This window comes from Agelaius tricolor, unplaced genomic scaffold, assembly GCF_023055355.1.
Source record: "Agelaius tricolor isolate 1412-34295 unplaced genomic scaffold, bAgeTri1.0.p SCAF_19, whole genome shotgun sequence".
Taxonomy (NCBI): domain Eukaryota; kingdom Metazoa; phylum Chordata; class Aves; order Passeriformes; family Icteridae; genus Agelaius; species Agelaius tricolor.
In genome coordinates this window covers 7,520,958-7,542,105 of record NW_027269279.1, presented here as the reverse complement: position 1 = coordinate 7,542,105, position 21,148 = coordinate 7,520,958, and the positions used below count along the sequence as shown (strand labels likewise).

Below are 21,148 nucleotides of genomic sequence, written 5' to 3'. Positions count from 1 at the left end.
CCTAGTCATCACCCTAGGAGATGCTTTAGAATAATTTACAAGAAAATGATGACATTAACTTTATATTCTTCAGGAATAAAAGCCCTGAGTCAGTTGCATGAACTCTCCTGCAAGCCCACTGGTGGGCAAGGCAGTGATAATTTGTTGACACAGTATCTGGCCTTGAATACCTAAATAACACCTCCTTTCTGCAAGTTCTGTCCCTAAATCCATCATTACTAAGGCTGTCATTTATGAAGCTGTGCACTTACAACTAACATTAGCAAGCACACAACCTTTTAAGAAGATGGATGTGGCACCTCCTCACTGAATGTCCCTCTCCATGTGGTCTGGGGTGAGGAAATGCTCATTTTGCTGCAGCAGCTCCCCAGGGCAGCATCACAGCACCAGAACAGGGAAGGTTACCTGATCCACCTTCCCACTAATACCAGCTGCTTCTGGTAATACCTTTCAGATGGTGGAAGAAGAAAATAAGGCAAGCTGGACCTCCCTCTCCTGGGCCCTTCTGTGTATCCATCAGAAATGGTAGCAGTAACTTCCCTCTTTTATCCACAGACAGAAAGGTCACTTACTTGATCACACCTATACATTCATTTCCAAGAATGATAATTAGAGCAGAGACCTGCAACCTTCACTAGTAACTCTAATCCTATAAGTCACAATATTCTAGCTATAAGTGGAAGAATTTGGAGTCTTTTATTGTCTTCTGCTTTTTCATTTAACAGCCCAGCAGTGTTAAAATCCACAGGGGTAGTACTTTCTAAAAAGAATTTTTGTATAGATAAGAGGAAGGTTTCAGTCTCCTAAAAAAATGTACAAACCCTGTCTGTTTTACAGCATGCCTAGCTGGAAATCTATCTCTGCTAAGGGAAAAATACCTCTTGCTCTGTAATGCATTTTTTCCATCTGCCTTGAGTTATTAACAAGGCTGTAAATCTGCAGTTTGAATTAATTACAAGTGGGGTTTGTGGCTTATTTAATGAGTGCTTCTAATTAAGAAATGAAAATTCTAAACCTGCCAATCCAAGGATTCTAATACTACTATTACAAGGTACTTGTCCAAAAATTTTTCACATTTCTATCATGTCCAACTAGCAGCTGAGTTGCCTTTTTCTTTTTTCTAAATGCATCTCAGCCAAGAAAGGCTGTGAATTCTAATGTTTAGCCAGTTTATCATTCTCCAGGAAGGTCTAGACAATGCTAAGGAAATAACGTTGGGAAGCTCATTTCAAAGTACAGAAAATTATCTCTTAAGACAGATATCCCTTGACAGTAAATTCCATTACTTTTTCTGTACTAGGGAGGGCAGCCTAGGAAATCATGTAGTGCTGTAATCATCAGCTAAAGCAGCTCAGCCATGCTTGATCCCTGGGAAGGGGATGCACAAGCCCTCTCTCACAGACTCCTCTCTTATCTATGTCATTTTTATCCTGTCTGCAAAAGATTAAAATACATCTTTATTGACATTCCAAGAGATGCCTTCATGTCAAATCTAAACATCAGCACACAGGCAGCATTTAGAAAATCAACACAGTAATAAGGACATTGCACACATGTCGTAGCAAAGTCACTGTATATTCACAAGAACCACAACTATGTCATTTAATAAACTATCAATTACTGTTTGTTCACAAAAAGGGGTTAACAAGCAACCCATATGGTAATCTGGTACACAGATTTTTAAGTTTAAAAGTAATTGATCTCCATAAAATATAATTTAGTTAGTGAATCTGACTTTTTAAAAATGGTTTAATTTAGAGGACTGTTTGCAAGACTGGTATTATCTATAAGAGGATTGACAAACCTTCATTTTAGAGTTAATTGTTGTTGGCTCAGCCTCCCTTTCAGCAGGTGAGGTGTCACCAGTCTGAGCAGAAAGATCCTTCTGAGAGCAGGGACTGAGCTGATCAATCCATAGGGAAGGATTTAACAGCCAGGTCCTGCCCCTGTGGCCTGCACACAGAGGAGGCACGAGGAGGCTCCTGATGGTTTGTGATCTCTGACACCACAGTCACCTAATTAGTGATCTGAACTGTTGATGCAATTACAACAATTAGATGCACACTCAAGAATACAGTAATCATGCTTTTTAAAATGTGTAATACATTTCTGTTAATTTAAGTTATATGAAAACTACAAAGTATCTCTCATGAAGTCTAAGAAAATAATTTTTGTCAAGGACCAATTTTAATTAGTTTATTTATAGATCTACTGAAACATGATTCTCTTCTTAAAAACTGTAGTCTGTTTGGATGAGTGTGCTGTAACATTCATAAACAAGTTTAATTTTGGTATAAGTGCCAAATATCATTTAGTCTAATTTGTTAGGAGTAGTTTCTTCCTCTCAGTAATTTGAAACACCTGCACATCTCTGTCCCTTTTATTAAAACAAATATCCTTTAGGTGTCCTGGCCTGACATCTTTGCTCTACTCCCACATACCAATGCCTGGTGCTGGACTGTTAATGAGGTGTCAGGTGTGGTGCATGGAGCTGCTGTTTACCTGTGCACCTTCCTGCAGAGCAGCACTGCCCAACACACCCCCAACACTTCTGCCTGACCTTGCACTACCATTCTTAACAGTTACTATTTTGTGAATATCTGCACAAAACAAACCAGTGGTAATAAAACAATAATGAACTGTTTTCACCTAAGGACAACACAACAGGGAAATTCCTATGACAAGAATTGTGTCTTTTAAGGAGTTGTAGCAGCATCACTCAATGCTTGGAGCAGGAATTGCCAAAAGATGGCTGAATCTCTGACTGTGTGAGGCCTCCAGCAAGTCATTAAAATGCTGCAATTTGGGCAATGAAAAAAAAATACAAGACCCCAAATTAGTGGATGTCTGTTTAGTGCATGTTTTTTTAAATGTTTGCCTTGATCTTTGTGCTTCTCTTGTCCTGTGTACACAACAAGTCTAATGATGCATCTTTAGTACCTTCTTGGCATGCTGTGGGGATTAGTTAATGACTGCACAGCTCTTTGAAGATGTTCGGGCTATTTTATTTTTAATTAATGTTTGCAAGCTACTTTGAGCTACTCTGATGAAAGGGCTTAAACAAGTACAAAATTTCAGGCAGTTATCAGTCCAACACGCAAGAGAGCAAGATGAGGAAGTTGGGGTAGAGTCAGTTTTCCTCACTCAGGCTGGTATGGGCTGTGTTTTGGATTGTGCTGAACACGGGGTTGATAACACAGAGATGTTTTTGTTATTGCTGAGCAGGGATTGCACAGAGCCAAGGCCTTTTCTGCTTTTCATACTGCCAGGCTGGGGAGGAATTTGGGGGTGCCTGGGAGGGTGGGAGGAGACACAGCCAGGACAGGTGACCCCAAATGAGCAAAGGGACATTGCAGACTGTGTGACATCATGATCAGTGTGTAAAGTGGGGGAGAAGAGGGGGACATTTGGAGTGATGGCCTCCCAAGTCACCATTACATGTGATGGGCCCCTGCTCTCCTGGGAATGGCTGAACACCTGCCTGCATGTAGGAAGCAGGGAATTAATTGTTTTGCCTTGTTTGTGTGCATGGCTTTTGCTTTCCCTATTAAACTGTCTTTATCTAACCCCATGAGATAGTGGGGGCTGTGTGGGGCTGGGCTGCTGGCAGGAAGTGAGACTATGGGAGAAAGAAAACAGCTCCATGCATCAGGTACCTGGAATGTGTAGGTAAATAATTTTGAAAAAAAAAAAAGTTATATGGTACAAGCATACTATTCTGAGAAATGGCAGCTCCCAATACACGTGCTGTGGAGAAGTTTTCCATGGAAATTCTGACACATCATCAAGGAATGACTACAGTTTTATAATACAGCTTGGGGAGTTCATTCTATCTGAGGATAGGAGGATTGGCTTCATATGTTGACAACAGAATATTCTCATCTCTCCCCCTCCTTGTCCTACATACTCCTGAGACACAGAAGTGGTAGACAAATCCAAAATCTTTTTGCAAGAGTTGCAAAGTAGATTCCCAGTAAAATCAGCATCAAAACTCTTTAGGCCCGATTTCATTAAAAAAAACAACAAACCAGCCATGCAGCCATTGAGGAGTAAAGCAGATCTTTACAATCCCAATATTGCACCCCCTCAGTCATCCAGCTGGCACAGGGCTGCCACACCTCTATTTATCCAGTGTTTCTGGGGCTTGTCAGAAGGGAGTTCAATGGACAGGACATAGTTGGTTGAGTGCCCAGTGGTGGATAAGACACCTCTTCTTTCACTTGTCTTGTACACAGGGCATGAATAGATGTTCTCATGAAGAAACTTGGAACTTTCTCCAGGTTTCAGCCATATTATGGGCAAAGGATCATAGAGGATTTTTGGTAGTGATTCTCCAATTACCAAGGACTCTCTATCCCATCGTGCACCTTCCAAAAAAAGGCCTCTCACAAAAGCCCCATCTTCTGGCATTTTCTCCATTGTGTGCTCCTGTTTCATCACCTGGAATGATTAAACCATTGCTTGATTTTATCTGGAGTATACTAAACCCTGTGACAGTCTGAAATTGCTCCTTTAAATAAAATACCTTTTCATCTGAAAACTGTATTTCTTGCTGCCCTAGGACATGTTTCAAGCTGTTCAAGAAAAACAAAATTCTTCTGCATTTTTCTTACCTCAAACTCAAATCCAATGTGGTCAATTGGGATGGTGTATTTTCTGGCAAAGTTTTGTAAAACACCAGTCAAAAAAGACTGAGTGAAGAAGAATCCTGAGAGCCAAAAGACTGTGGGTGGCCCCTTGTCAACCCAATCCTGAATAAGGAGAGAAAAAACAAATGTAAGAAAAAATCCAATATATTTGTGGCTTCACTGTGCCAATTCACCAGAAAAGGATGTCTTTTCAGATTCCCTCAAACAGCACAATGAGATCTAAGCCTTGATGGGACCCTCTGCATCTTTCCATCAATTTTGTTTTTCAGAGACAACAAATCATTGAAGTCAATTCTTTAGGATGGCAACAAAAATAATCACTCATTCTGAAACAACCAGAACTCAGTGCTACTGAGAAAAATTTCAGAAAGTAGCATAAGCATGTTTTGTTTAGTCTAAACAGTGACCTCTAAAAACAATAAAAGTGATTGAATTTGGACACTTTCATCAAAATACTTTCTTTTTCAGTCTTGTAAACACCAATCTCCTAACATGAAAAAGAGGCCAAATTCTTTTCCATTCTTCACTGATCAATATCTCTTCACTGATCACTGTGAGGGCCCTCACTACAGCCTACACATCAGATCTTAGCAGAGGAAATCATTCCTGTACAAAGATGTCACACATTGTCCACATAATGCAGTAGGAAAAAGCAAAACAAGGTCAAAATGTCTTCACACTACTGTAGGTTATTTGGAGTCAAAATGCTCTGATCCAGCAAACAGGAAACTCTGCCATTTCTATAAATCTCAGACACTTCTTCCTAGCTTTCTCCTCTCCTGACTTCTATGAGGTTTCACTACATCTCAGTAGCTCACTATTTAAGGTACACCCAGAATTTTAAGTAGTTTTAAGAGTGCAAGGGAAATAATGAAATGGCAAGTTAAAAATAAAATTACCTGTTCAAAATGTGTGTGAAAGTGGTGTCACATTTTATGAAACTTGAAAGATATTTACAGACACGTATATGAAATTTCATAGTGCCTGTTATGCAGTGGTTCTAAAGCATTCTCACACCCAGCTCAGTGTCCTTTCAGCAAGGAAGTCATTAAGACACCTATTCAAACCAAAATGAACCTCCTAGAAATACAAGGATAGAAACCACCAAAAGCAGCACTGGATTAGCACCAAGGGATCACACTCCCAGCTCACCCTGAGCAATAGCCCAGCTGACTGCAGTGCTGCTAATGCAGAGTGTATTTGGGCAGGAGTGTGTGTGAGCAGCTCACAGCCTGGAGCCACCCAGGGGCTGCTGGGCAAGGACTGCACTGACACCCTCTCCCCATCCAGCTCCCAACCACAACTCCCCAGACCCCTCAGGGTCAGTTGAGCAGACCTGGAAGAACTCCAAGCGACAGAGGAGATCGGACACGTAACTCCCCAGAGGCTTCAGGGATGGATAGGATTTGGCAGCCCACATGGATGGCACTTTTCCCATTAGCATGCTGTTGAAAACATCTTCAAGCTCAGAAGACATCAACACTTGGCCTTTAATGGCTTTCCCTATATTAATGAGGCTGCTCCGAACAACTTCAGTAAGCCTTGAGAGAAAATAAAGGAATTGTCATTATTTACTTCTTATTACTTGGCCAAAAACCCCTCAGTCCACCTTGAATGAAGGGTTGATAGAGGTGGTAAATATCCTGTCACAAATTCCTTATCTCACCTGTAGTTATCAAAATTCTTACTTAACTTTAGAAAATCAAACAAGTGAGAGACACACAGACAAATAAACTCCAAGTCCAAATAAAATACAGTGAAAACTTTCATTCTAGACAAGGGAAAACAAGTGACAAGAGCTTTAAAGCTTGAAGCACTCACTGTCATAGTGTTCTGTGAATATTGGGGCCTGGGTATCACAAAGACTAAAGTAGGCTGCTCTACCTCAGCACAACATACCCAAATGTGATTTAAGTTCATACTCCAAGAATACAAGTACTATTGCTATATTCAGTAGTCAGCTGCAGCTTTCAAGTCTTTTTAAAAGATTCATCCAAAGCAGAATCTAACATGTTAAGAAAAATGTATTATAAGGCACCAATGAAAACAAGCATATTTCAGTTTAAGAAGTACTACACAAAACACTGAGCCATACCTGTTAAATCGAATTAGTTCTTGCCTAAGAACTGTGTTCATGGACTCTTCATAAAGTACTGGGTATGCCTTCATCACTTCTTCCATATCAAAGCTAGTTGGTAGTTTGGATAGGATGTCCTGTGCCAAATCTTCAACAACTTCCTGAAGTCACAAGTTTGCAGTGAATAACAAATATTCCTTTTTTCCCTCCTATTTTTATTGAATAAATTCCATAAACCACTATAGATTTTATTTTTTTTCTGTATAACCACATAGGTATTTTAGTCCATTTTCCTAAAGATACAGTGCTTTTATGCTCTTACTCACTTTGAGCATCATCCTATCTGTCTCTGCATGTGCCTGCTTGCTCCTTCCTTCTCAATAATTTTAAATTTGTTAGTAATTTTTAATTTGCAACAAGGTTTTCTAAGGAGACAGGCAGGAGAGCAGACAAGCACAATCCTATTTCTGACACAGTGAAGGACAAGACAAAGCATGCAGCATGAGCAAAATAAGGGGAAGACCCCATGAATAACCCAGCCACAAGAGAAGCTTTACTTAGAGAGTATTAGACATCAGAGAATATGATCACTAGACAACTCTGCAGGAAATGAGGCTCCATCAATTCCACTTTTCAAGAATCCACTTGTGTATAAAATATAGGATGTCAAATCTGAGAGGCTTGAAAGGTTATTTATCCATATCCCAAAGGGGCATGGATTTGGCCTGAGTAAACTGAGCTGCCAGGACTTGTGGTATTAATCTATTTGAGTGCAAAGTCATGAAGGTATCTTCCATCTTTAAAGGTGCTATGCCAAATCCATCTGCTTCTCTACAGGGACATTCACATCTACTCCCAGAGCTACAGACATGAGATGAGAGGTGTTGGATTACTCTGAGGCCTAGGACATGCCAGGAAAGGGCCTTTCCAGAGTGCAACTTGATCTTCCTTCCCCACTTACCTGAGGGGACTTGCCAGCTCCTCCTGCTTCTCTAGGCAAAGTCAGGAGCACTGCATGGAAAAGCTGGTTGGTCTCCTGGTTATCCTTGGTGATGTCTGCATTTTCATGAAGCCCAAACACTTCAGGGTGTGTTGTAATTGGCAAACTTCGTATGTACTCAATGTAGGACTGTAAAACAAACGTTCAGATACCAGACATCATATACTGTGATAGACATAAATGATCCAACTGGGACAGAACCTTCCCATTTACAACTAAAGATGGTAGTTCCCTGTTAAACACATACAGGAATTGACTGACTCTCCACAGAGATAAATATAAAAGTTCTGAGTGATTCAAAAACTCACGGAGGAGTTGTTATTACCACCCTCATGTAAGTGGCAAGAGAAAGGAAAGCACATTAGAAATATCCAAGGAGTGCTGGTAGGAGTCACAGAAGGATGCTGGATGTGTCATCTCTACAACTGTGGGATCTGAGCACATTCATTATCTCTGTGCAGCTGTTAGAAGGCAAAAAGAGAATGGAAATTGAGTACACACATGCCATTCCACCTCTTCCTCCTGATTGCTGCTTTCAGGGTCAGACTGGTTGCGAGAAAGTGCAGAAGTACCATGTGAATTCCTGCAGCCTGACTCCTGTTGGCCTTCTAGAACTGTATTGGAAACCTGCACAGGGGTGGCTTCTCTCTTCATCAACAAATGCCAGAGTACTGGATGATCTCTACATCCCCATTGGGGTACTGCGGATATTAAGTACCAGATTCATATTTCATACACAAGATACATTCTGGCATGGCTTTATGATATTATGGGGTGTATTTTCTATTTGTCATATTCAGCATTATCCAAGCACAGGGTAGGTAAGTTCCTCCCCAATAATTCAGAGAATTCACACTTGTTGTCCCTCACCTCATAGGGGCCATGTGGTGGTATGTAGTAGTCACCCCCAGCTGAGAGCATGTACTTCTCCTGCTCTATGTCCTTGTTGTAGACTGTGGAAAGAAGGGACAGGAGAAGACGCCTGTCTTTATCATCTGTCACTCTGCCTCCATAGTTACACTCCCCTGGAAAAAGACAAAGAAAACCAGGACAAAAAAACTGAAATTAATGAACAAATAAAAAATGTTTTGCAACAATGTGAAACTCTAGTAAGTTGAAGCTTCAAAGCTCCAGATCTTCCAAAGTCTTTAGGTTTTATACTTCAATTGATTCAATGGAAATTAGACACTTGAATATCTATGAGCCAAATTTATGTGTCTTGATGATGAAAGGTTTAAGGAACACTATCAGTTGGTCTGAGAAACTGCTATGAAAATGTCCCAAAATTCTTTTTTCATAAAGCTAATCATAATATTAACAAAAATCAAGAATGACAAGGGTGACAAAGCAGGTGCCAAAAAGCAGCTTGTCTCCCTGGAGAGAGAGAACAGAATAGCCACAGCAGCTGAGTTATTTACACACATCAGCACCTCCTGCTTTAAACCCCTGAGTGTTACCACATCCTCTGGTGAAGCCCCAAGCCTTCCTGTGTCAGTCTCACACTGATCAGCAAAGGTGAACCAGAGGCTCATGGTTTTATGGTTTTACTTGATGAGCATGAAGCAAAGACCAGGAGGTTTGCAGGGCCATCAGTAATTGTAGCCATATACAAGTCAAAACAACAGTGACATCTGAGGGTTTGGGATCCAACTCCAGTTGCAGTCCAACTCCAACATCCATCCAATGACAACTACATTGTTTGTGGAAGGCCAGTAAAACCACTCAATTTGTTGAGAACTCACCAGTTTATCAGTGTATCAGCTCAAAGTGCTCAGCAAAGTCAACAAACGCATGTGAGAGGATGTAATGTCTGTACCTGTTAGATATGTCAGAGCTTCAAATGGAATTTCTTCATATTCATTCAGGAACATCTGGATCTGTTGCATGCTGATCCTGAGGTCAGACTCGTTGAATTCATATGGAATATTCCAACCTGTTCAATTCAGAAGAGATACACAGGGCAGTGGTGCAATGTACTGACAGCTGGGCTCAGGAAATGCTGGTGTTGGTACTGCATGGCTCCTACAGAGCTGGAGATACAACTGCCAGATAGTCTAGAAGCAGCCTGGAATATACGAGGCTGTTTATTAAGCATAAGCTAATTTGGCATCACAATATCCTGAAAATTGTATTTTACCTGCTTGGTACTTTAAGCTAATCTGTTGCTATCTGGACACAATGAGAACAGGAGTTTTTAATTCATTTATTGATTTCAATTTTTAATCTGGCCATCTATTAATACTGTTTGCAGATGACAGTAACAGTAGTACTGTTTGCAGATTCACAGTAACAGTACAACAAAACAAGCAAGCAAGCAGACAAACAAACAGGAACATACTCCAGAAGAAAGAATCCTTCAGAAAACCTAAATCCTTAGTGCAAACCAAAAATAGGGCTATTGATGCAACTATCCCTCTTCACCCAGATAGTTGGTCACATTAGCAGTAGATGTTACATTAGAAAATGGCCTCTAGAAAATTCAGTTTTACTCTAAAGCAATAAATCAGTGTCTTCATACTGGAAGTTTAGTGCTGTTTAAAACAGCTGACTATTGAAATAATGACAGTGGCTTTCAGTCAAAATTTAGTATTTCCTAACAGCAACCTGTTACGAGGAAGAGAGACTCAGTTGAACAGAAGACTGAGAACTTCATTTACACAAGGGCAGAACATAAATTTTATATAGTTATAAAAATGGATTCTCTAAGTCCATACATTTCTATGCTATACAGAAATTCTATAGTTTCCTACATATTTGAAGATTACAGAAAAAGCTGAAGTACAAATCTTATGAATACATATCTTTTCATTGCTGTGTTATAAACAACACACTGCAGCTACATAGATTTGTGTCACACCAAGTAAATACATGCACTAGGTTTGATAAAATAAAGTATGCATGTAAGTAACAAAAGCAGAATAGAAGGCATAGTTTTAATTATAAAAATTTAAAACAGATCTGAATTTGATTGTTACTAAGAACCACAGTAATAATTTAATAATTTAGTAAGCTATAATTTCATGTAACTACTGTATAATATATTAATTTGGAAAAATAGTAGTTTCTAGTCTTCCCCAGGGTAATACTTTTAATAGCTTCAAAAGTAGCTTTGGCTGAATAAGAATCCCTGCAAATAACAGCTTATAGACTTTATGATGCTCTGTGCAATGCAGATTGCACTCTTGTAATAGTGTTAACAGTATTACAATTAACAGTACTGCCTTTTTACAGAGAGACTCCAGCAATGCATTTCAAAAGCACAAATTTTTTCTTTGAAATTAAGTGCAAAATAATCTAAAACTTACCCAGTGGGCCAAAGTTTCTCCTTTCCTGCACAACAGCATGAAAAAAGCAAAGACCAAAAAGCAGTTTTTGCCACATTTTTGGCTTTTGGCAGCTTTTAAAAAACACAGGGTCGGAGATGGGATCGTTCAGGTATGAGCGAAGGAGGTTCACTCTGACACCTTTTGGAGGCTCATTTGTCATTTTGATGCCATTCTGGAGGATGCTAACAGGAAACTTTTCTGATGGATAACTAGTTAACCACAACCTAAAAAGAAGTTTGACAAGCACATTATTAAAAAATCATATAACAGTAAGAGTAGTAGTAATAATAATAATTTTAAAATCAATAATATAATCCTGTATCTTGTTCTTTAAAGAGAATAAGTTTTACTACTTGCTTAACTATAAAGATAACATCTAAATTTGGTCTAAAATGCAGGCATAAAGTAGATTATATTGGACAGGTAGAAAAGATGACCTCTTAATTATGGATCTTTTTTTACCACTGCACGTAAATTATATGAATATCATCCTCAGGCATTCTTACAGAAGTATTTTAATTTCTTTTTAGTAGTGTCTTCAGCAAACAGAAAATGCTCACATTAAAAAGTGCAAAATACTAGCACTCCTACCTGAATTTATCATTGGTATTCTCAGGCACTATAACTTCCTCACAGATTTTTTCCAAGGCAGGCATCCAGCTGGTTGCAAGATGGCAGTTTTGTAACACTACCCAGGTTCCATCAGTAATAGCCTGGTAAATCATTTTTTCTGCTATTGGGCCCTGGCCCTGGCCCAGTGAAACTGTTTGAACGCTTGAGCTTCCCATACTAACATCATCAGCAAATTTTAGCAAACCTGTGATGGCCAGTTTTATACATGCAAAAAAAATACACAGTTTATTAGAAAGTAGAATATGATATGTTCATCGTTTTTATAATGTAATTAAAGGGAGAAAAATGAACAAATATTTTACTCAATTAAAAAAAAAAGAAAACACCAAAAAAACCCCACCTCAACAACCCAGAAGTAGTATCATGTGCTGTATCAGTCACTGTGTCTCTGAGACATCTATACTAAAATTTAGGGGTATAAGGTATTAATTAAAAAAAAAAAAAAACAAAACAAAACAACCCAAAAACTAGCCAGGTTAAATGGCTGACCTCTTCTTTGGCCCCACATGTTCAGTTCCAGGCTGCACAACAGCCCTCAACTCTCTCTATTGGATGGGTACAATTGTTTTGGGGGTTGAGCTGCAAACTGGATCTTTACATCTGGCTAAAAATAGACCTTCAGCTTTGCTATCAAAATCAGTACTTTCTGGAAATACATCCTTATGGTATGGCTCCATATTACAATTCTTTTGGCAGAAAATCAGATTTAAAAATAATCTGGGTGGTAATACTTTAAAGAACATCCAACAAATGTGGTTTTAAGTGTGGCCTATACAGCATTTAATTAGTAACTGAGAGGGAGGAAACTTACTGCAGGAGGGGTTGCAATAAAGACTGGGGCAAACCTCCAACACCCACTGAAAGAACTGTAATGCAGGTACAAATTATAAACTGGTCTGAATGCTTCAATCTGTTAGATTCCCAAATTGCTGCTCAGAGACCGAGACATTTCATCACCACTACTTTCACTCCACCCCCTAACAATTTTACTACTGTTGTTTATATATGGGCAGATGCCAGTGTTTGATATTCCGTCACTGCTGTATTGTACTTTAAAGACATTTAAAGATCAAATGAGGGGGCTTACACTATTAACTGTTTAGTCAGACTCAGTGACATTTAACCAGACAAAAAAGGATTTTTTTAATACCAATCTCACCTGCCATAGGATCAGCACCAGGTGATAATATAAAAATCAAAGGGGCACAACAATTTGAGTCACTGTAACTTCTTCCAAGATCAAATGTAGGTGGTTCAATGAATGTTCTTCCCATGTTTTCCACGATGAAGGTCTGCACTGCCGGGACAATTTTGTCAGGTCGCAAACACCTAAGAATAGCCATGCGATCTAACCCCGTCAGTGAGTTCCAGTCATCTGGGAAGGCTTCCTCATGGGGCCTGACAGAGTCATAGATTGGCTTCCACTTGGAAGAATTGTCTCTGACATGTTCCATTAGTCCCTGCAGATTGGTCAGGCAAGATGCACGAACGAGCTCGGCCCATGATTTGTTAGACAGCCAGTCTGGAGCTGGATTGGGGTGAGGATTATCGAGAGCAACACCTCCTGTCAGGAGGAAACGCCAAACTGCATCATCTATCTGGCCTTTTCCCTTCATAATGCCTACTGTTAGAAGGAAGGAGAACAACAGCTTGTCCTTTTCAAACAGTGAGCGACAGACATTGTTGTAGATGCTCACTGTGAAATGGTCAGTTATGTTTTTAATTCTCTCCTGTAAACGTCCACTCTTAAGGCTCTTAGCAATAGACTGAACATACAAGTTAATGAACCAAATCAATGAATACTGGTACATAGGTTCAATGTTAGCCAGATCAGAGATGCAAAAGAAGACAACAGCTGAATGAACAGCAACTGGCTTATATCCCATTCGAGTAGAATCTATTTCCTTCTCAGTTACAGAGGCAATTTGTTGCTTTTCAGAGATTTCTGCAGATAACTCCTTGGATGAAGACAAAATATTAATTGCTGTTTCATCCTCTAAGATGTTTCCTTCTGAATGGGAAAGGACCTCCAGAATTTTATCTTCTAATTCCTTTAGTTGTTTCTTATTGGCTGCACTTTCTAGAATGAGTTGGTTTTTCTTTTCCTCTAGTTCAGGCTTTTCCTTTGCAGCTACAATTCCAAGAAGCTGGTCCTGAAGACCCAAAGGTGTAATCATGAAATTAAGTAGACAAACTTTCACAGCCACTTCAGGATAATAATGAGGATTTCTTAAGTGGGTTGTCATGTAAAACCTGAAGTCTCTTGAATATTCAATGATATTTTCCCCTAATTTCATGTATTCTACTCCTTGTTGTTTGAATGTTTGCTTTAATAAAATAGGTTCTAAGAAAGCATCTAATTCTTCACCAATATTTTCTAGCAAGACTGGTGTCCCAAGCTGAAGAGCAGTTTCTAATGTCCTCACATAATGTGTGTCAGAGAATTTGATAACTGACAGCTTGTTAGTTTTCTCCATATTTTTTATCCACTTGTTAGCTTGCCTTTGAGGATCTATCATTAAAGCCCATCTTCTTGAGTTAGAAACAATTACACCATTGTCAATGGAAAAAGAATCAACTGGCAGTCCAGCAATCTGCCACGCACGGATTTTGACTGGATCCCCTAATGTATTACTTAAGCTGAAATCACTGGAGCACGGAATGTTCTTTTCAATGCACAGGTCCTGCCACTGCTTTTGACATTGTAGGCGATAATCAACAGTAAAGGCTCCCAAATAAGCCACAGTTCCTGATGACAACAGCACATCCCCTACTAGGTCTATGTACTGAATTCCTAACAACCGTGCAGCTTCTGTCCACCTGTCCTTCTCTCCACCCAGACCACTGATCAGCTGCTCAGCTCTCACAAGCTTTAGTGAACAACGTTCAATATTATTCTCTAACTCTATCTTTTTGTTATTCATTTCATCAAACTCATCTTGCAAAGCTTGGAGGCGATCAACAACCTCCTTGAGTTCTGCTTGTTTCACCTGCAGCTTCTGCATTTGAACGTCCAGGATGGCTTCGGCCTCTTGCAGGCGCACGCGCTTTGGGGCCACCACTTTCTGCACACGGTCATAGACCTCCATGGCTCGCACCCACTTGCAGAGGCCTTCACAGGCAGATGAGACATTTTTTACAACCTCTGGCTGAAAATCTGGGTGATTCATAAACTTTTCTCTGATTTTCTTCATTATAGGAGGAGGAATGTTATCCTTGTCGTATGTCTTTAGTCTGTCAAGGAACTTAATATCTGAAAGAAGTTTCTTGGCTGGCCCCCAGAAGTCTTCAATCATTTTACCTATATTGCAAATAAGACTAAAATCAGGCTCAATACAGGCATGTTCAAACTGAAAAAAAATACTTTGAAACATAGTATGAAGAATTAATATCAATGATATGGCAATGGAATTTTACTATGCAAAGACTATTAGATAGTTTGGGAAAATCAATACCTAAAGGAATTAATACAAGACCTTCAGCATCACTAACCAATGTCATATTTATTAACTGCATATTAATTCTAAATCAACCAAGCACATTAAGGGAAACAAATTACTATACAGTCTTTCTTAGCATCATCTATTAGATAAATCAGTAACTGTAGAACTATTCCTTCTTCATCTAGATAAAATAATTTTGGATGAAAGGCATTTGTATAATTCTTATTTTTAATTAGGAAGGGTTGAACTGTATAGGTATAGGTAGAAGAAGGGTGGAACTGTATAGGTATAGGTAGAAGAAGGGTTGAACTGTATAGGTACAAGGTAGAGGAAAGAAAAGGGACTCTTTTCTACCTTGCAAATCCTGTGCAATCCCACAATAGCAACATTAAACCACACAGAAAAATCTTGTTAGAATAATCACCTATGGCAGAGGTATAACTAGAATTCCCTCTCCCAGCACAACAGATAGTTTGGAAGCAGGGATTACAAGGGGAAACATGGGCAGATGGTGCACAGCATACCTCCAGCACCCAGAGTTCCTCAAGGCAATGCAAATCTCAAGGCTGGGTCAAAGCAGGTTGAAGAGATGACTTTGTGCTGGTGTCTGGGATCATACTTACAAAGCTTGTACAACAGTGTCAGGCAAGGGCAGTATGCTAGCATGCCAAAAGCAGCTCTCCACTACTCAGTGTACTTGTCACTGCCAGCAAAATGCACCTCCAGTGCACACAGCTGCATTCATGCCAGAAGAACCTCACCAGCACACCACAGCAGCACCCACCCATTCCTGGGGCAGGAATAACAAAAGCTGTGTCATTACCGCTGCCACTGGGGTCGGGTTTCCTCTCTGCTTTAACTGCCCTCATGACACAGATACTCTCCATGACAAGCTTGACAGGACCAGGTGGATTCTGCATGGATTTCACAAGAGTGATGTCAGAAGGATTCAGGGTGTTTAGAGCTGCCTCTGCTGCCTCCAGAGCTGGCATAGCCTCTGCAAGGTCTGCTTCACATTCGTCCTGCAAAGACATTGGGCAGAAAGCTGTAAAAACCTTCAGCCAGTACCAGGCCTGCAGCCTGATCACCCCACTAGAGCACAGCCTCGCAGAACCTTCTCTCTTCTTCAATACCCATTAACCAGACTCTTCACAACATTGTGTTTCTAGGAGAGAAAACTGCTTGCACAATTTGACTGCACAGTTTAAAGAGGGAAGGTTTGTAGATAAATTAGTAACTTCCATAAACTGAACTGATAGTTGAAAAAGTCAGACAAGCTTTCAAGATCAAAGTCTCTCTGGTTTAGCAATGAGAATTAGAATAAATACTAGATACAGTAGATACAGTTGTTCTTATTTAAAATTTACAGTGCTGATCAGGTGAAAAATGGATACTGTGTAGCTTAAATTCTTTATCATATACTCTGATCTCAGCAATAATCCATATTAAATATCACTGACATTTCCAACTAGTTACAGAAAAAATATTGAGGAATCTTGAGGCTTCCCACAGGAAATTCTGTGTTACAGACATCTGGCTGTGGCATTACCTCTAAAGTTATTCCTGATAGGACTACATGCAGCATATGCCAAATTAACTCAGCTAACTCTAAATTAACTGTCTTTGGGTCTGGAAACAGTTAAACTCATTATTCAATCTGCTGAAAATGAGAATATATTAGTAGAGAAATAAGAGCTATAGAGCTTTTGGAACGTGAACTAGAAAGGGAAGCTATGCAGGACTGTGAGATGCAGTCAGACTCCAAACAGCCTGAATTTACTGTGTTTCTATTAGGAGTGTCATTCATCATCTGCAATTTTGTTACTTTAAGAGCTCGGCTCACCCCATTAACACATCATCACATCATCACAGCTCCCATTTACTTGGAACCCATCCGGCTCCAGGCTCAAGCCCTGGTGCTCTACCTTAATACCCTGGGCAACAGCAGCTGCATCATTGGCCTCTTTTTCATCTGCTGACACTATTGCCTTTTTTGCATCTACTTCAACTGTTTCCTTTTCAATCTTCACCATCATTTTATCTGTTTCTGCAGATGTTTTAATCAGTTCAGGCTGAAGGTCAGTCAGCTCTTTCTGCATGTCTGCAACCTGATGAATACAACAAGAAATCAAGAAGAAATCTGTACAAACATTGCATGCATTTCGTATCTTGATGTCTTAGGAATAAAGATAGGAAACCCCTATAGTAATACAATCTAAAAAGGACATTTGATCCAAAGAATTAGTTCTCTAGTTTATTTTTGCTATAAGCTGTTTCATTTAATTGATTAGATTTTAAAAGGTATATTTATCATCATCTATGCAATACACTTTCTTTTTTAAGATTTTAAGAAAATAATTAAATTTACAATATTTATTCCTTCAACATTTAATGAGTACCTTCATTTTAATTTTGTTTTCTATTAAGAGCTATAATCCAAATGTAGAAATCACAGTTTCTTCAACTTACTAAGCAGAAATCTAACTTTCCCTGCAGGCTTTCTACAGAAAGCTATCAATAGAATCATGAATATAGTGAAGAACAAATTAATAAATTTTATTTTTGTAAGTTTCAACCACACAGACCCCACACTGAAGTATGCCTATGGCACATATTCAGCATCTTCATCTGAAACTTACTTGTGAAGATGCAAATTCAAGCTTTTCAAGTCCCATAAGATAACGAGTCCTCATCATGTCAACTTCCTCCCTTTTTCTGTTCAGCAAGGACTTGAAGGTGAGAATCAGCTCCACGTAGGAAGTTGGTGTCACGTAGTTGTGCCTGCGCAGTGTCGCGTAGTAGCCAACAGAAAGGTCTCTCACACTTTCTTGGAAATATTTGCACACTGACACAACCCTAGGGGGAAATTTTACCACATTACTTTGAAAATACAGTCTGTCTTTAGGTCAATTCTCAAAAAATTACTCTAAGCTTATGAAGTCATATTAGTGTTAGGGAAGGCAGAAATGTATTTTCCCCATTATTAGAAATATTATGGGCTCTTCTCAAAGAGTGATGTGGTTTTCAAAAACATCAGATACATATGTCTCAGTATCTTTGACTTGCACTGAAATCCCAGAGTTGGCTTAGCTTTGTCCATTTATAAGGACAGATCAAATACAGTGGGGGCACAAGGGGCAAGGGAACAAACTTTTGCTTCACATGTTTCTTGAGAAATGAACTCATACTCTTTTCTAATGTCATCTTTGAGCTCAATATCCTCTAAAAACTTGTTAGCAACCATTTCCAAAGCATCTGTAGGCCAGGTTTGGAACCAATCAATGGTGCAGCAGTTTATCAGTGAAGGGAACATGCGTAATCGATTCCGAAATGCATCACCAATAGGACTCATGGCTGCAAAAATAAAAACATGATCATTACCTAAGTTTCTTAGCAGCTAGGAAGCAGAAAAACAAATAAACCTAAATAAAAACATTCTAAGAAACATTATATACAGACCTAAGACAATATGCAAATTTTTCTTCACCCTCTCAATAAAGAAATTGTACATAGCAAGGGGCGTGGCTTCAATTTTCCTGTTCTCCATCCTTGCTGCACCTTGCATTTTCTCAACAATTTCAGCTTTCTCATCCGCTGGAAAGATATTAGGCACGTCCCCAGTATTTAAAAGCATGTTGATATCTTCTACGAACGATTCATCCTTTATTTGATTATCGCAGAACAAAAAGGACACATTGTTGTTACCAACACCTGCTTTCAGCATGACTTGTTTAATATCGTCTTTCCATTCACTGATGCCATAGGACTTGGTGATTTCTATCTGGAAGAGCTCAAAGGAGTTCATGAAGGTGGCGAGCTTGGTCGCGCTCTGCCGGCCGCTCCCGCCAACACCCACCAACAGCAGGTGTCCATTGTCCTGTTTCAGTACCCTGCATATCCTGGAGATGTGCTCAATGGCAAACTGGAACATGACCAGGGACATGGGGGCCTTGCTGATATTGTTGTATTCCTCAAGGTAGTATTCCATCACGCTTGTCAGCTGCTTTAGGTCTGTGATTTCATCATAAATTCTGACAGAACTGCTCGGCTTTAAATAGTCTCCAAAGAACAGAGCACGAATATTATCATCAGTGACTTTTCCAGTAGGTGAGAGATGACTCAGTACCTAGCAAAAAGACAAGAATCAACAGATAATTCTAGCTGTTAGAGAATTATTTTCCTTAAAGTTGTAATAATCCTTATCTACATAGCATTAATATTGCAGAAAGCAATGCTTTTCATGTTTTAGTTACAACCTTCATCTGGAAAATAATACTGTAGGTTGACATGCAGGTTTCCATATATGCATACCTCACAGAGAATACTGCTGTCAAATATTGGATAGTTCTAAAAAGGCTTCTCAGAAAGGTACCCACTACACCCATTGGATCATCCAAGTAATTATCTTGGGTAAAAGCACAGATAAATGCTGTCCAAGATATTCATTCCATTCCAGGTGGTCCTCTCTACTAACACAGAATCCCTCAGAAGTTATGAATCATTCTGATATGAATACTCAATGCTGAATAGAAGATGGTCCATACTTTTTAAATTCACTGATCAAAATGTTGCAAAATGCCTCCAATACTGATTTAATCTCAATGTTTAAGTATTTCTGAAAATGCATCAGTATCATCTTGCTCCCAGCACATTACCCAAAAATACCTTATTAAAGTTCTGCTTGAAGCTATTTAATGTTGTCTCTTGTACCATCTGAAAGAAAACATTCTTGTCATCGTCATCAACCAAGCGATCATAAAAAACTCTGTAAACCTCATGAACCCAAAGTCTGATCAGTTTATCTCCATCCTGAAAATGAAAATATAAAAGAATGGGTAAATATAGCTCAGGCAGGATTTGTTCAAAGAGAAAAGGTTAGAAATGTCCATCTGGACCTTGCTACACCTTGCACTAAACTCAGTGGGAATCTTTCAATCCCAAGCCATTCAGCACATGGCCCAGCATCTGCTAACTTAACTGGATTCCTCACCTAGTTACCATCTTGTCCTTCCTGCCAACACAAACTGGGACTCTCATGTCAAAGCACTTTTTCTCTACTGAATCAAATCAAATAGTATTAACAAAATGACAGCTCTCTCCCTCAGAGACAGACAGAAAATACATAACAAGGAATTCAGGGACTATTCTAATCTTAAACTCTGTAAATCTATTGAAACTGTTGTTCATGTATTATAAAAATAAACTTTTTTCACTGCTCTCTCCTACATCAATATAATGAAACTACAACTTACTTGCAAATGAGTGTGTGGACAGAGCAGAACTCCTTTAATAACCCTGGAAAAATCCCGTAGATTAAAGACATAGTGGGATTTTGAAGGTGTTGGGAGAAAATTATCAACTGCCAATTTATACAGCACCGACGTCGCCTGGACCATCATCTTACCCAGCCTTAAGAAGGAAAAGAAATACAATTTTAACTTCTGCAGATAAATCACAGGGAAAAGACAAAGTAAATTGATCCCATTACCTTAGAAATGAAGCATCAAAGCCATTGCTGAAGTGCCAGTCAGTAACTGCAGTAAAAATCTTGGTTAAAATGTCATCATTGAAAGCACAGATAGAGACAATATTCAAGTGCCGTGTGAAGCGTCCTGGAACACACACAGAAGGATGCAGAGAGATTTATTTAAATGGTCAAATATTTTTCTACCTTTCAGCTTTCTTCTTCTAGGTTTGCCTGTCATTAAAAAACATTTGAATCTGGCACCAGCTTCATGATTCTGTTTCTGGCAAATTTTTGCCCTAGCAGTGAAGCAAAAGAAATATAAACTGGACTACATTTTCTATAAGTATTTAACTTAAAACAACTGTTTTGAATATGTAAAACATGAATCATCATTGCAAGGCTATTACCCAATTTAAAATTTCAGCTCACATCAGCCTTTTGATTGTGATATGACATAGTAAAACCTTTACAAAGTCAAGCATTTTGTTATTGGCTTTCACCTAAAAAGAATCAGTCTACACATGAGTAAATTTTAGAAATTTAGCTGTATCAG

At 39.1% G+C, this 21,148-nt stretch overlaps 1 protein-coding gene across 1 annotated transcript in view; it reads right to left on the bottom strand.

Annotated features, from left to right (window-relative positions):
• Positions 1 to 1,435: 1,435 nt before the first annotated feature.
• DNAH3 (dynein axonemal heavy chain 3) overlaps positions 1,436 to 21,148 on the bottom strand; it is a 55,658-nt gene continuing 35,945 nt past the window's right edge. The window contains exons 45-62 of the mRNA XM_071444109.1: positions 20,617 to 20,740; positions 20,381 to 20,537; positions 19,794 to 19,937; positions 18,588 to 19,254; positions 18,317 to 18,482; positions 17,768 to 17,984; positions 17,054 to 17,236; positions 15,952 to 16,150; positions 12,845 to 14,986; positions 11,644 to 11,869; positions 11,032 to 11,276; positions 9,543 to 9,659; positions 8,597 to 8,751; positions 7,688 to 7,855; positions 6,745 to 6,887; positions 5,986 to 6,190; positions 4,614 to 4,751; positions 1,436 to 4,440 (exon numbers count right to left, since the gene is read on the bottom strand). Of these exons, the coding sequence (XP_071300210.1) occupies positions 4,087 to 4,440; positions 4,614 to 4,751; positions 5,986 to 6,190; positions 6,745 to 6,887; positions 7,688 to 7,855; positions 8,597 to 8,751; positions 9,543 to 9,659; positions 11,032 to 11,276; positions 11,644 to 11,869; positions 12,845 to 14,986; positions 15,952 to 16,150; positions 17,054 to 17,236; positions 17,768 to 17,984; positions 18,317 to 18,482; positions 18,588 to 19,254; positions 19,794 to 19,937; positions 20,381 to 20,537; positions 20,617 to 20,740 (5,750 nt within the window). The 3' untranslated portion in view covers positions 1,436 to 4,086. The remainder of the gene's footprint in view (positions 4,441 to 4,613; positions 4,752 to 5,985; positions 6,191 to 6,744; positions 6,888 to 7,687; positions 7,856 to 8,596; positions 8,752 to 9,542; positions 9,660 to 11,031; positions 11,277 to 11,643; positions 11,870 to 12,844; positions 14,987 to 15,951; positions 16,151 to 17,053; positions 17,237 to 17,767; positions 17,985 to 18,316; positions 18,483 to 18,587; positions 19,255 to 19,793; positions 19,938 to 20,380; positions 20,538 to 20,616; positions 20,741 to 21,148) is intronic.